Source organism: Plectropomus leopardus, chromosome 19 (assembly GCF_026936395.1).
Source record: "Plectropomus leopardus strain MGB_pleo_1.0 chromosome 19, ASM2693639v1, whole genome shotgun sequence".
NCBI classification, from domain to species: Eukaryota; Metazoa; Chordata; class Actinopteri; order Perciformes; family Serranidae; genus Plectropomus; species Plectropomus leopardus.
This window is the reverse complement of record NC_142194.1, coordinates 11,339,324-11,354,034: the sequence shown is the minus strand read 5'-3', so window position 1 is coordinate 11,354,034 and position 14,711 is coordinate 11,339,324. Positions and strand designations below refer to the sequence as shown.

The 14,711-nt window shown below is 36.9% G+C and overlaps 3 protein-coding genes across 3 annotated transcripts; 1 reads left to right on the top strand and 2 right to left on the bottom strand.

Annotated features, from left to right (window-relative positions):
• Window positions 1–187: 187 nt before the first annotated feature.
• ndufb8 (NADH:ubiquinone oxidoreductase subunit B8) lies at window positions 188–2,943 on the bottom strand. Its single transcript, XM_042508040.2, has 5 exons — window positions 2,784–2,943; window positions 2,418–2,544; window positions 2,150–2,249; window positions 1,369–1,524; window positions 188–348 (listed from the first exon to the last, which is right to left on the bottom strand). The coding sequence occupies exons 1-5, from the start codon at window positions 2,872–2,874 to the stop codon at window positions 256–258; spliced, it is 567 nt and encodes a 188-aa protein (XP_042363974.1). The 5' UTR covers window positions 2,875–2,943; the 3' UTR covers window positions 188–255.
• A 1,458-nt stretch (window positions 2,944–4,401) lies between these two features.
• Window positions 4,402–7,727, bottom strand: gpx9 (glutathione peroxidase 9). The gene is made up of 5 exons (XM_042508548.2): window positions 7,525–7,727; window positions 7,315–7,408; window positions 5,322–5,452; window positions 4,784–4,914; window positions 4,402–4,689 (listed from the first exon to the last, which is right to left on the bottom strand). Exons 1-5 carry the CDS (start codon window positions 7,654–7,656, stop codon window positions 4,632–4,634), a joined length of 546 nt encoding a protein of 181 aa, XP_042364482.1. The 5' UTR covers window positions 7,657–7,727; the 3' UTR covers window positions 4,402–4,631.
• A 1,655-nt stretch (window positions 7,728–9,382) lies between these two features.
• On the top strand, window positions 9,383–14,711 carry fbxl15 (F-box and leucine-rich repeat protein 15). Its single transcript, XM_042508048.2, has 5 exons — window positions 9,383–9,544; window positions 9,830–9,989; window positions 11,647–12,149; window positions 12,264–12,490; window positions 13,696–14,711. The coding sequence occupies exons 1-4, from the start codon at window positions 9,519–9,521 to the stop codon at window positions 12,451–12,453; spliced, it is 879 nt and encodes a 292-aa protein (XP_042363982.1). The 5' UTR covers window positions 9,383–9,518; the 3' UTR covers window positions 12,454–12,490; window positions 13,696–14,711.

Below are 14,711 nucleotides of genomic sequence, written 5' to 3'. Positions count from 1 at the left end.
GCCTGAGGTAACCCTAATGTCAAAGTTGACTCCAAAACATGTATTTTATATATTCATTCATAGCGAGATATCCATATATTGTCAAATGTTTTTTTTTGCCACGAAAACGTCCATCTTTCATATGTGGAAAACGTTTTAAAAATTTGACATTCTTCTATACAAAACAACAGCAACACAGAGAGGGATGTAACTTTAAGAGTCTTTATTTTTTTTTGACAGAAACATATATACACAGGTAGGATCAGGCTTTAGTCTTTAGATTTCATAATGTTTGACTTCCTCGGGTTGTTTTTCAGGATCTCCTCCTCTCTCGAGGTACAGGTCGTTATAGGGATACTGTTTCGGTGCCTAGAAGAGAGACAAGTATTTTGTTGAAAATGTTAATTTTTATTGAATAAAGGATGCAAAAGCATCTCATCTACAGGTAGCAAAGCACTCAAAAGAAGTGACATAAAAAAAAACTACTTAACATGTATGATACTAACTTCCATATAACTATATCTCTCTATACACACATATATATAAATAAAATGATGAATGCAGAACTGAAGATGGAGGTTGCCAGCAACAAGTACATACAGTAAACAGGGTCCGCTATTTAAAATTTTATAAACAAGTCAGTTACTAATTTGACATAATTTAACTGTACATTGTGCAAACTTGGCTGTTTCTAACTGTAATCTAACTGTCTCTGACAGTATTCAGACTTTCCTTTATATACCCAAATGAGTATCCAGAATATAGATTAAATTTCACATATGTGTGACTAATTTTCTAATCCTCAAGTCTGACCAGAACTTTGCAATTAGTCATGTCTTATCTGCTATTTTAACACCAGCGTTTTTTTCCACACGCAACCACGTTTTGGATAATGGAAGCAACATTTAGCCCAAACTGATAAGAAATATGAAAACATAACATAGCCTGATGTGATTTATTATCCAAACATGCATTTGTAATAATGTAATATGCTCAGTGGAAAATGAACTATAAAGTCAAGTAAACTAAATAAACTCAGCCTGACTAGTTTGTAAGGAATCACTCTGAGGCAGTAGCAAAATAATGCAATTCAAAATGTCATTATGAACAGGTGGGGGGAAAGCGCAGGTATGGCAAAACTGAAAAATATTTAAACCATATAATCTCCAGAGTTTTTCCTTTCCTGTATCTGTTATTTGACACTGGATGGGGCTGGTGAAACATCAGGGGCAATGAGATATTAGAAAAACACATAATTCAATAAACCAGAGTGTTGGGATAAAGCCAGGAATCTTCTCCATTTTAAAAGTATTCATTAATTGGTCATTTCCCAACCTCTGAAATTAGTGTGTATTTTTAAAAAAAGTCCTTGGTTTTGTCTGTACTTACAACAGGTTGGTAAGATGGAAATTTCTGCCCAAGGTAGAACATAAACAGCATGAACCCAATGAAACCAAACAGTTGTTTGCATGCGTTGGACCAGGACACGGGGCTGGGAGATGTGTCCACACGGTTTCTGATGAACATGTCAAAGTTCCAATGCATCTAAAAAAAAGAAAATTTGATAAACAAGACACAACAATCACCGATTAATTGACCATCTCATACAGTAATAACTGTTTATGCCATCATCCAAACATACTGGTGATTGTGCAGCTCTTTCACAGATTAATTGCTAACAAACATAATGATTAGTTGCAGCCCCACAGCTCATGTGCACCTGATACCACAACAATAATTAATGCCAACGGCAGGAAATATAATCAGTATCTCCCCCAGCATTCGCACAGCTTAAGGCAAGTTAGATTTAAGACTTTTTTAAATGCCACCAGGGATGAAATTTGAGACCACTTTTACAGTAACCAAAATTGAAAACAAACTTTTGCCCAATTTTGCCTAAATGTTTATTGTTACATAACATATTTCAGTCCAGTGAAATAGTTAAAACTGCTTTAAAACGGGAAATACCTGGCTTTTGTTGGCAAGTTTTTTTGTGTGTGTGATTTTTATTTACAAAAAACAAAACAAAACACTAAGCCATGTCTGAGCAATCTCAAGACTTTTCAAATATTGATTTAAGACATTTTAATACCAATATAGGCCTTGTTTTTATTTTATTGAATTCAATGCATTTTAAAACTTTCTGTGGACCCTCTAAAGACTTTCTCACCGGCTCGCCCCAGTTCCTCCTCAGGTCAGGGTGGTCCCACTGGTACCAGGGGTCTCTCTCATGCTGAGATCTATCTGGTAGTTTTGGATAATCACCATAGCTAGAAATAAAACACAACAATGACAGTTATTCAACCATCATTTGTAATAACTCTGATACTTGTGATTCGCACAGTAGTGATGTATATGGTACACATAGGAATGTATGAGCTTAACATCAAGCTGCCTAACCTTGGATGGATGACAGGCTCTTTCAAAATAAAACTCACCCCTCGCCTTTGTTGGGATATGGTTCATAGTCCTCAACCCTCAAGTTGTACTTCTTTGCAGCAGCAGCTCTCTCCTCGGGGGTCGTCGGGTACGGACCGGGTAGGCTGCCCTTTGACACACCAGAGGCTGATACACAAACATTTGCATATGTGAAATCAAAGCTATAAAGCTCACAAGCGAATAAAAATGAAGAAACATCAGTGTTTTTCTGTTAGCAGCACAGAGGCAGCCGCTCGGCTAGTTAGCATAAGCTAACGTTAGCAAGTCAAGGTTACGTCGATTCGAGGCTTTTAAATTAAAACTCTCACACGTACCTAAAGAGAGATTTATCAGACAGTTGGATCGAAAGGTTTGACACTACTGACCTGCTCTACATGCCGGCAATAGAGCTGAAATGCCAGAGTCTTTCCCTTTAGAGAGAACCCGGGCCAAACGTCGGAAACCAACACCAGCCATGTTTACTGGCTGCTGCTGCTATCTGACAGACTAACAAGTACGCATGCGCGAAGTTGGATGTATGGATCGGCGTTAGGGCCAATTCCAAACCTTTTTAAAAAATTTTATTGATCATTTTTCAAATTTTACAGTATAGAGACAGACAGATAATTCATTTTAAATCATTTAAAAATGACCATTTTCGTAACATATCTGATACAATTTCAAATACAGAAGAAAAAAACAAACACAACATAAAGCAAAAACAATAACACAGAAAACATTAAATTCTATGAAGGAGATTTAAACCAAGACAAACATCTTATTTGTTTAATTAGACATACATTTTCAAATTATTTGAAAATAAAATTATAAATAATAATAATGATTCTTTTGTCTGTCACCTTATTCAAAATATATAATTATGAAAATTATAAATATAGTTTTCTTGACATTTTTATATAGTTATTTGATCATTTTTATAATGATTCTCTGGCTATTCCCTGTCTTTCTTCTTTAGATAAGCTCATTTTCAGGTCATTTTCTCATTACTTTTCACATTTTTTATATTTCCGAGACAGTTCATGATTGCTTTTACCACATATTTAAAAAAAAAAAAAAAACACCAAACAAAACCAAACAAAAAACATCAGACAAATGTTCTCATGTTTAAAAGGTTTAAATCAATCAATCAGGGGTGTCCAAACTTTTTAAATGGAGGCCAGCTGAAGGCCACTGAAAATTAGTCTGAGAGCCACAATCGGTGTTGGGGCCCGAATTTGGACATTAATGTTATTTTAAATGCTTGTGAGAAGCGTCTAAACACAGCACAAGAAAAATAATATCCATGCAGGTTTCAAGGGGTTAATATCAGTTAATAAGCAAGGTTGGATCTGCTTTGTGATGATGATTTGAAAATACCAGACAAAGATCTCTAGTAGATCGAAGGTTTGCACAGTTAAAATTCACTGGGAGCGAAAGGGCGGGGGAGAGGGAGGAGAGCTTGCATCAGGGTGAGGCTAACCTCACTTGGACCAAGAGCTGTTCCTTGACCAAGCCTTTTCTGGCTAATATTCGGTGGCAAGAGATTAAAGTGGCTGAGATACGATTGGGGCTTGCTCAGCGGTTGGGGATCTGGGACTGCTCTGTGCACATCTTTGCAGAGACATGGTTAACCCCTAACAACCCAGATCAAGCTGTTGCACTGGATGGACAGACGTTGTTGGAAGCCATAATGACACAAGACTCTGATGCAAATTCAAAAAATGCACTGAAGGAGTTTAATGATGCCATCAGCAGCAACATGCCTGAGCAACCAGATGGAATATTGATGGTAGCTGCAGATTTTAATCAACTTATCCGTCAACTCAAAAGATGTAGGCAGGATCAAGAACAAATGTAATTTTGTTTTTTAAACTTTGTTTAAAAAATGACTAATAGCTCTACCTTCTACCTTAACACAGTGTGTGGATCTTGTGTCTGAATCTTGCCTAAATATCAGTTAATACAATTTTTATATAAGTAACAACAAAAGCAACTACTAGAAAATTTATTTTACAGTGTTTCATTTATTTTTGAGTAGCAGACACCATCACATTAGAGAAAAGTGTGACAGTGACGTGAAAACTCCTCCAGTGGCTGAAGGGAACTCGTCCTCAGAGTGAATGCACTGAAGCCCTGAGTCCTGTTCCTCTTCCCATCAGATCCAGCTCAGGTGCACGACTGCATTTACTGGGCGATCGTCACTCTGCCACCGGTGACAAATTGAAGGAGATCCATCAGACAAGTTCTGCTATGTCATTCTCCACGTTCTCAATGGGGCAGTGAAGTTCATACCTGCAGTAAAGGGAAAACATTAGAGCCACTATTACAGTTACCGATGTCTGTTCTAATGAAGGGCTGGTTTCTAGCTGGCAGTCTTTAACGTCACCTTCTGAAGGGCACGCCATCTGCAGTGATTAGAAACTTCTCAAAATTCCACCGAATGTCATTGACATTGATTGGGGACCAGTAGAATTTCTTCATATCTCCAATAACAGGGTTCACAAATGGCAAAGACTCCTGTGGCAAAAGAGAAATCACATGAAGGATGTAATAAAAACAAACAAACAAGAAAACAAACAGGGAAATGACCTGAAAAAAACTTCTTTGAAATTATAACTATTCTGTAGAATGATTTTAAATATATAATGATGATAATTAGAAATATCATTCTCTGGATTTTTTTGTTAGCTTTTTAAAAAAATACATTTCTTAATCTACTAAATTCTTGTAATTTTTTTGGGATATTTTTTTGCGAAGTTGGCCATCGCCTTTTTCCCCATGTTTTTTCAAAAGAAATTAAACCAACTTGCTCTAGGTTCAAAGGTTTAAATTCTTGTGAAACGTGTCTAAATGCAACACAAGGAAAGTCATGTTGACCGCGGGTTCAAATGGTTAATCTTTAAATCCTATGTAAAACACATTACCTTTAGATAGGTGAAAAGAGGCTCTTCATTTATTCCATTCACCTCAACCTTTCCAAAAACTGGAAACTTTGGCATGAACCCCCCACCAGGTCTCACATACTTGAGAACATTAAGAGTTTCATGATTCACCTCTGAAAAAAAGAAGGAAAACAGAGTTAATACAGAGTTAATACTAATTGCCTCATGTGTATTGTAACAACTTTGTCTTAAAATAATTTGTCAAATGTTTTGCATGGGCATCTACATTGTGTATGTAGATCAGTGGTGAATGATGTTTTCAGATTTTTTTAAAGCTTTAAAGCTTTTTAAAGCTAATGTAATGTATATGAAAATAACTTTTTACCATTTTTGCTGAAACTGTCACTACATCAACAAAGTATAATGACACAGAAAGTTAAAAAAAATCCTGTCTCTCCTCCTCCTATTGCCCCCAATGGCATTTGCAAGAATCTATGCACCAAAAACAACCAATCAGTGCCGAGGCGTCTCTAACGCAGCTGCCCATCATGTCAATCAAAGACATGAATTCCGGTCAAGCTGTCAAACTAAATTTTTTCTGGCCTCCTAACCTATTTTAGTGTACTGTTTAGCTGTAAAATAAGACACTTTGAGACTCAGCTGCCCTAATCAGTGCACTGAAATATGTTTCTGAGTAAAAAAATGAGATGACAAATACTGTAAAACCTCAAATAGCCTAGTCCCAATTAGACAACCAGTCCCTTTTACTACCTGGTGTGGTGACACATTTTGACAAATAAGCACCTGTCTCGATTAGAGGCCTAGCCTGGTTGCAGGGCAGTTCAACTATAACTTAAAGTAAATGTACCAATATGCAAAGGTAAACATACTCCCTTACAAGTAAAAGTCCTACATTCAAAATCCAAAAAGTGTTTGCTGCAAATGTTATTAAGTCACCAAAAATAAATGTATTAATTCTGCAGAATAACTAATTTCTTTACAAGCATTTTTTTCTAATAAGGAGAATTTTACTGGTTGAGTGGAGCTAGTTTGAACTACTTTACATACAGGTTGGTAGTACAGTTTAGTACAGGTGCCATAGGGTCACACAATGATTGCCATAAGATGATTAATGAGGAAATCACTCTTTGACATCTGCTATGTGACAAAGGGCCCCAAAGAAACATTGCTTTTTTTGTAAGAGGTCACAGTCAAAAGGTTTTATAAATAATCTGTCACTGGTCACATTTAATGAACTGCTGGATAGATGGTTTTCAATGTAGAATATAAACATTGTGACACATATTGTAAGTATTATATTTAAATTCTTACTGTTATTCTTACTAGTGTGTATCTCAGCATTGCACACTTACTGATAGCTTTATATTTTGAATTTACATACTAGTTTTACACATTGTATTGTGGCACAAGGCACAGTTTTTTATTTTACACACTCTGCAAATTATCCATTTTATAATTCAGATGTTCACATACTGGTGCTTATTGTCTATTGCTGTATTTCTTTACATTTCTTTTATATACTAACGTACTTAGCAAATCATACATACTTTAAAAAATGTATTGAATATTTACATATTATGCTTATTGTTTATTGTATTACTTTAGTTCTATTTTTACATTTATATTTTTATATACTTGTGCTTGTACTTATTTGTACTTGCTATAATTCTCTATGCTGGCATCAGAGCGACTGTAACAAACCACAGTTTCTCCATGGGGATCAATAAAGTCTCTCTGATTCTGATCAATGTGATTAAAAATATAGAAAACAAACAAACAAGTAAACTATAGCTGAAAATTAAAAGCAGCTGATTAAAAAGTACAATATTGGTCTCTGAAATAAGAAGTAGCCTATAAAGAAGAGTAGAACGGAAATGAATGGAAATGGAAAAAATGTTCTCAAATTCAGTACTTGAGTAAATGTACAGTTACTTATTTAAAAAGCAGTATTTAGTGCAGTAAATGTTAACAATCTGTCATTTCTGTCACATTTCCAAAGCGTCAGTGTACCCACCTGGTGACTGAAGACCGAACTGGTTGCTGGGGAATCCTAGCACGGTGAAGTTGAGGTCACCAAACATTTCCATCAGTGCATTCAGTCGGTGGTACTGAGAGAACAGGGCAGAAAAATCAAACGCCTTAAATAAAAAATGACTGCACAGGTTATGTGTTATAATATAATGTGATCTGACTGCAATCAATCAGTGCTCTTGCAGAATATTACCTCCTCTATTGTTGACCCTCAGAAGGTGGCAACGTTGATGATGAGAAGCACTTTCCCCCTGTAGTTACTGAGCGGAACCACCTGTCCATCCAGGGTCTCAACAGAGAAATCATAGATTGATTTATTCGCCATGCTTGTACTTTAGCTTGTATATGGGATTGTAGTCAGTCAAGAGTGAGTGTTCACTCGGCTATCCTGTTGGCTCATCTCATTCACTGAAACATAACTCATGGGTCAGCAATTGTTCAGCATGACTGACTTCATTGTTCTCCTGGGCAGAGGTGAGCTGGCAGGATGGTCATTTGTTCAGCACACGTGATCCAGGAAAAAAAAAAGAAAAAAAAGAGGCCACTAATGTGGTGACAGCTAATTGGCTTTGGGAAATTAAATATTTAAAATGAATGTGTGACACTGGTTTTAACCCCGTGAAACCTGGATTAACATCACTTTTCTTGTGCTTCATTCACACGTTTTGTTTTTATTTTACAAGTATTTAAACCTTTAAAAACTGAGCCAATTGGTTTGATTTCTTTTAAAAACATGGGAAAAAGAGGAAGTGAGCAACTTTGCAGGAAATGTCCTTCAAATTGCAAGAAATTAAGAGATTTAGGAATTTTTTTTTTTAAAAAAAGGGAAAATTACCAAGTCTGTTCATATTTCTCATATTTAAATATTTAAAATTATTTTACATATATTTTTAAATGTCCAGGTAGTTTCCTTTCATTTATTATACATATATCTATCTATATCTGAATTCAGGAGTTCTTATAATGATTTCTCATTTTTTAGTTTGACAATAACTTTATAATTATGAGCTAGACTGTTTATTTTAGACAGTCTAAAGTTAGGCTACTGCTCATACTGCTCAGGACAATATGCACAGATTTTTGTACATATTTAAATTTACTTACTTATACTCCATCCTAATACAATCTCTGTAACTACTTATGTTGATTAATTTACTGCTAATATGTTTAGTAAATGAAGGAGTTTTTGAAAATCACCATGAAGCCAATTGAACAACACTGGCAAATGATTCAACTTCATTGAGAAGACTGTAAAAACAGAGTCAGACATCATAGAAAGCACAAATTGTCTAAAAGAAAAGTTAAAGACTGAAACGGAATAATAAAGAAAAAACAAGCAAGCAAGCAGGCAAGCAAACAAACAAAAAGCGACAAAAGAGAGACAGCACCTTAAAATAATCTAGATCAGATAAATGACCAAATAGCAGGTTAAAATGATGTAGAGTCGTAATACTTTTCTTGTTATTTAAATGTTTCAGAGACTACACTCATAATAATAATAATAATAATAATAATAATAATAATAATAAGAATAATAATAATAATAATAATAAGAATCATCATCATCATCATCATCATCATCATCATCATCATCATCATAAAATCGATCAAAATACAGAAAATATGCTAATTGCTTTAACATGATCGTTGACGTAAACCCGGAAAATTACACCTGATGCATTCATAGGTCCTCGTAAACACGTAAGATCATGATTATACCATAACCAAAAAATTCAAATACGACTTCTTTAATATCTAAAAAAAACACAATTTTGATGTTCAGCGACAAAATATATACTCTCTTACAGGTTGCGGTAGTTTTTGTTTTAGTAAAGACGTTCAGCGGCGCAAAATTGGACTACTTTGTAATTTACAATGCAATTAAAACCAATAAATACGCTACAAGGCAGCTGTAACAGTTAATATATGTGATTTTATTACTTTTTTTCATTAGTTGTCGGCTTTTGTCCTCATTGAATGCTACATTTTGAACCGTTTACAACGTTTTGGATACTTAATGGGTCATTCCGATTCTAATGTAAAATCTTCCGACAGTTCCTGAAGGCACCATTAGGTTTGGGTTACACCTCAAACGGTTGCAAGATGCTAAAGGAAAATACGGTAATTTGGCATTTATGTGGAGAACAACACGCCTTTAAAAACTCTATATAACACAACTGACTCAACATGGACGAAGACGCTAAGATACGACCGTAAGTGCCGTTAAAAAAGGGAGTTTTGTGTTTACAAAGCAGCTGTATCGGTGGCCCCGGCAAGCTAGCTCGTCGGCTAACAGCGAAATTAGCAACAACAAGCACTGAGAGATGTAGCCGGTTGTTGCTGCTCTCGTTTAATTATGACCGCAAACTTTAGTTATATATCACCGTTTTATGGCTGATATGGCGTTAATTGCTGCTGTACAACTGTGTTTGTTTCAACTGCTTTAGCTTTGCATGCAGTGTCAAAGTTCAGCCGTAAAACAAGCCTTTCGTCAGCAGATGTCATCTTCTGGACTTGCCCTGGGAGGATGTGCTTGTTCCACATATTTTGTGCCACCTGCCGCTGCAACACCTCGTCAGCCTGCAGAGGGTGAGCAAGCAGTTTCATAGCCTCATCCAGGTGTATCTGGCCAACTGCAGGACGTTTGATCTGTCCTCGGTAAGTCCTGACGAGTGCATGCCTGAAATTAAACTATATACCGTCAAACTTAATGTAATAGCCCGAGCTATGATCTGCTTAAATCACTGAACTCAAGAGGCTTGTTTTTGGGACAGGCGTTGAGGTGTATTATGCTCTGTTTCTATGGGTCTTATCTTGAGATCAAAGGTTAAGGGATGTACGGACACCTGGCTTAAATTACAGGGAATGTGTCCCCTTGGAGTTTTTGTGGTTGAACACAATAGGTGAAGGAATGTTTACTGATAAATGTGTAGATATTTGTACCTATATAAGACACATGCATGAGTTGTAAGAGAGAGATATTCACATTGGTCCCGAATCTTCTCCCAGGCAGACCATGGTGCCTGGTGGATGCTGAACTTTGTTGTAATAAATTGATTTTTATGCAACTAAGTCAGTGTCAGCGGAGGTTTCTTCATCGTCTACACATCATCGCTGCTTAAGAAACAACGACAGCGTTTAATTCCTTTCACACAACACTGTTGCTCAGCCAAGGTGGGGTATACAATCAAATTATTAATTTAATCCTATGAAAATTGGGAAAATTGGCTTATTTATGTATTTTTTTACTCCCAAAGACATGGAAATTATTCTGTAAAATAATTTTAAATGTATAATTTCAATAATTATGAATAGAGTTCACTGGATATTTTTCCTTAAGTTTTTTTTTAAAAATAGTCCTCTGAATCCACTAATCTCGAGCTTGTGTCTTTCTTGCTCACTGTGCCAGTAATACCGTCGTCTTTGGTGCTCACGGTTCAGCATGTGTCGGAGCATAAAACAGGCCTCAGGTGACCTCAGCTTTGTTTGGGTACAAATGGAGCAGCATGGAGAACACAGAGGAAGCCTAAAAAAACATTTATTTTATGTACAGTTCAGTCAGCCAAACGTAATACCGTCAGTGCTGTATTTCAGTAACAAATAAATATTTGCTTTGTTAGCTTTTTGAATTTGTGTACTGATTTCATCATTATGGCTCCACAAAGACGGTCTAAATGTTTTCACACTGTGGCTTTTCTTATTTTACTCATCAGTGCAATTTTTGTAAGTTTTGCCAAAATGGATAACATTTTTGTATTCTCAGAACTCCAACATCAGTGCATTATCAGCTATAAGTTCACAGTGTGACTCTGTGAAGTTTGGTTGTGAGTTTTGCCCAAATGGAGCTCATTAGATGGTATGTACCAAAAACTTGCAGACACTTTTGGGACAAAAAACAACACCTGAGCTTTAAAAAAGGAGAACTCGAGAAAAAGTTCAGTTCACAGTTTTAAACATTTGAATCTGTAATGTGTCCTTGTGAAGCCATATACAATAATAAACCGTATTTTGATGGTGGTGTTTAAAATTCATTACACCAGTGTTTAATGGATGATCTGTACGAGATGTTTATATGATAACCGTGTGTAACATTTTGTTGGAAAGTATCAGTTTGAGAAGCATTGGCATGGTTTTGAGTGCAGTGTTTCATTTTGCAAGAAATTTGTGGAGTTCTGAGAAATTGATTAACTCTTTTTTTCAGTTTTGTGTTTAGTCTTTTGAGAAATTGCGCCTTAGTTTCAGGAAACTTCGGTGGGAATACAGAAAGAGGTATGGTTATAGAAGTCTGCTATCTTCTCTGTTTTGATTTTTACAGATTGGACCATCCATTCCCAAGGAAGCATTTTGCAACTTGTTAAAGGACAATAAAGTTCTCCACAGCCTGTCTCTGCAGAACTGTTCAGACTGGGTGACAGACAAGGAGCTGCTGCCAGTTATCGGCCAGAACCAGCACCTGCAGAGAGTGGACATGAGCGGGTGTGTTTGGCTCACCCGACACTCCCTGGTGGCGGTATCCTTGAGCTGCATGCACCTCCAGCACTTCGGCCTGGCGCACTGCGAGTGGGTGGACAGCCTGTCCCTGCGCAGCCTGGCTGACCACTGCGGGGGGCTGCAGTCGATCGACCTCACCGCCTGCCGCCAGCTCAAGGACGACGCCATCTGCTACCTGGCCAAGAAGTGCTTGAAGTTGAGGTCTCTATCTTTGGCGGTGAACGCCAACATCACTGACGAGTCGGTGGAGGAGGTGGCCAAGAACTGCAGGGGCCTGGAGCAGCTGGACCTGACAGGTTGCCTGCGGGTCAGGAACCAGTCCATCAGGTATATCACATCTTATTTTCAAGTGAAATCCAGCTAAGTTTTTGCCCGCACTTTTACACGCACCACCTCGCTTGTGCACCCAGCCATAAGATCCTCTGCATGCTGTGCTCACAGGACTCTCGCAGAGTACTGCCCGAAGCTGCAGTCCCTGAAGGTGAATCACTGTCACAATGTGACAGAGTCGAGCCTGGATCCTCTACGGAAGCGCAATGTAGTGATCGATGTGGAGCCGCCTTTGCAGAGGGCTCTGGTGCTTCTTCAGGATGTGCTGGGGTTCGCACCGTTTATCAATCTCCAGATATAGCCAAAGGGCCGTCTGTCTGTCTAACAAGTGCACGCAGGTAGGTAATATGAGCTGTATATCAGATGTATGAGCTTCTGATATGTTTATATCCAAAACTGTCTGTCAAATACACTGTGGGTTACTGCAGTCCACCCGAACTCTCTTTTTAATGTGAATAAGCACTGTCACTTTCTTCACAGCTTTCACTTCATCTGCTAATTACTCATCCCGTGGATAACATGTTTACTGGCACATTGTTTTAGCTTTGATCGCGTCTTTGTCCTGGGAAATGCGTCAGAGATAAATCCGTCTTTTTACATTACTCACACGCCCGTAAGCTCTGTTGTGCTATTGATGTAGAAAATAGGGCTCGACAGATTATCCTCTGGGAGCTATTTTTATTTATTCACTTTTATTTAAATTTTCACTTGACTTTTTTAAAAGAATAAGCTGCTGGGAACTGTTTTTGGTGTTGAACGGTTCGGTTTTGATTGAAAATTTGCTGAAGGCATTAACAAAGTTTTGTGTTGGAGTTTCTTAAATTCCAAATTTTAGGTACTGACATAAAGATATTTATTTTAATTGTAAATTCATATCAGTTCCAAATATCAGTTATTGGTCTCATTAATGACTAATAAGTTTCGGTATCGGCCCTGAAAAATCAATATCGGCCTACCCTTAGTAGAAAAAACTTAAATTATCAAACTTATAATCATTCACTTCCCATATATGCTTGAAGTTGCTGCTCTGTACTTGAGGTTGGTGTTCCAACCTCCAACCTGTGTTCCTTCCTTAACTGTAATTGTATTACTTTTATTTAGTGCTTATCTACTTTTTATACTTCTTTTTGCACTTTGTCGTTGTCAGGTGCAAACCTCGTATCTCCACATTTCACTATTTTCATTTTTTTTCATAAATTAGTTCTATTGGTACCCCTCTGCATCTATCAGTGGGTTTTACCATTTCTCAACCAATATCATATATGTAGAAATCTTTTCACTAAACTTCCTATGTCCTTAGGATCCTTTTTTCTAATTCCTGAAAAACAGCAAATGTGGAGATTTCCACCAGACAGCAGCGACTTGCATGTTTACACCAGGAGTTTTGGAGAAATGGCATTTTAATCCCTTTTATGTCCTGTACATACGGCAGAATTGAGAACAACGTCAACTTTGACAAATATCTAAACAGAGCTCGGGCACAATTCATTTATTAGTCGTCCATTTGCTGCAGATCAATTGTAATAGCCTTCCTTTGTTACAGGTGTCTTCATCAAAGCAGTCACTCTCAGGTGCATCACGTGTGCACGTGAGTTGCTTGAAGAAACATTGAGACAATCCAAGAAGACCTGGACGTTTTACTCTCAAGTTTAAAAAAAAAAAACAAACCCCAAAAACTCAGTGGAATGTGATCAAAGATGCAAATTTAAGATGGAAATGAAAATAAGTCTGCATTGCAAATGAGAAATGAAAGCCATGTACATTTAAAAAAATTGCTGCTTCACGTCCGAAAGATGTCACTGCACTATTTGTCAGTCGTTCAGTGGTGTAATCATGTGGCTTTATAGAAAAAGCGATTCTAGCCAAAGTACAGAATATTGTTTTGTTGTTTTCTCAAACACAAAGTACAACTTTGTGTATATGAAGTCTTAAGAATCATTTACGTTTCATTTAGAAACATTAAAAAAATGTTTGAGTTTAATTGAACATTTTATTTTGCATGTATGTGCCAGCTTAAAGGATCAATTCACCCAAATCACGGCAAAACATTTTCTCACTTATTTGATTGGTTTTATGTACGAAGATTTTTTAAGAGCTCCGCTGCTGAGACTTTTGCTGCCGCCACTATACAAGAATGTGAATGCAGCGTTGTGGTGCTGACTGTGTGTCTTCCAGAAATAACATCCTGAATCCTCAGGATGATCCACAGACCTCACTGTCAACAGTTTTTAAACTTCTTGCATGTTAGATGCTGTTGACCTGCATCGTTGCTCACGGTAACACCAAACTATCAACATGGCTTCACGCCACCACAGATTAGTGGGAAAATGTTTATATATTTTCTTGTGACGTGGGTGAAGGAACCCTTTATCTGTATTATAAATGCGTACTTGTATAGCCTCGTATTTGTTTAAAATAAGTAAAGGAATTTATTATGACTGTTTACCATCAAACTCTTGAAATGAGTTTTGTAAAAAAAAAAGTGTTGAAATGCTTTTACGCAGTGATACAGTGTATGAATTACATAAGGAATATTAAATTTTAAAATGCCATCAGAAA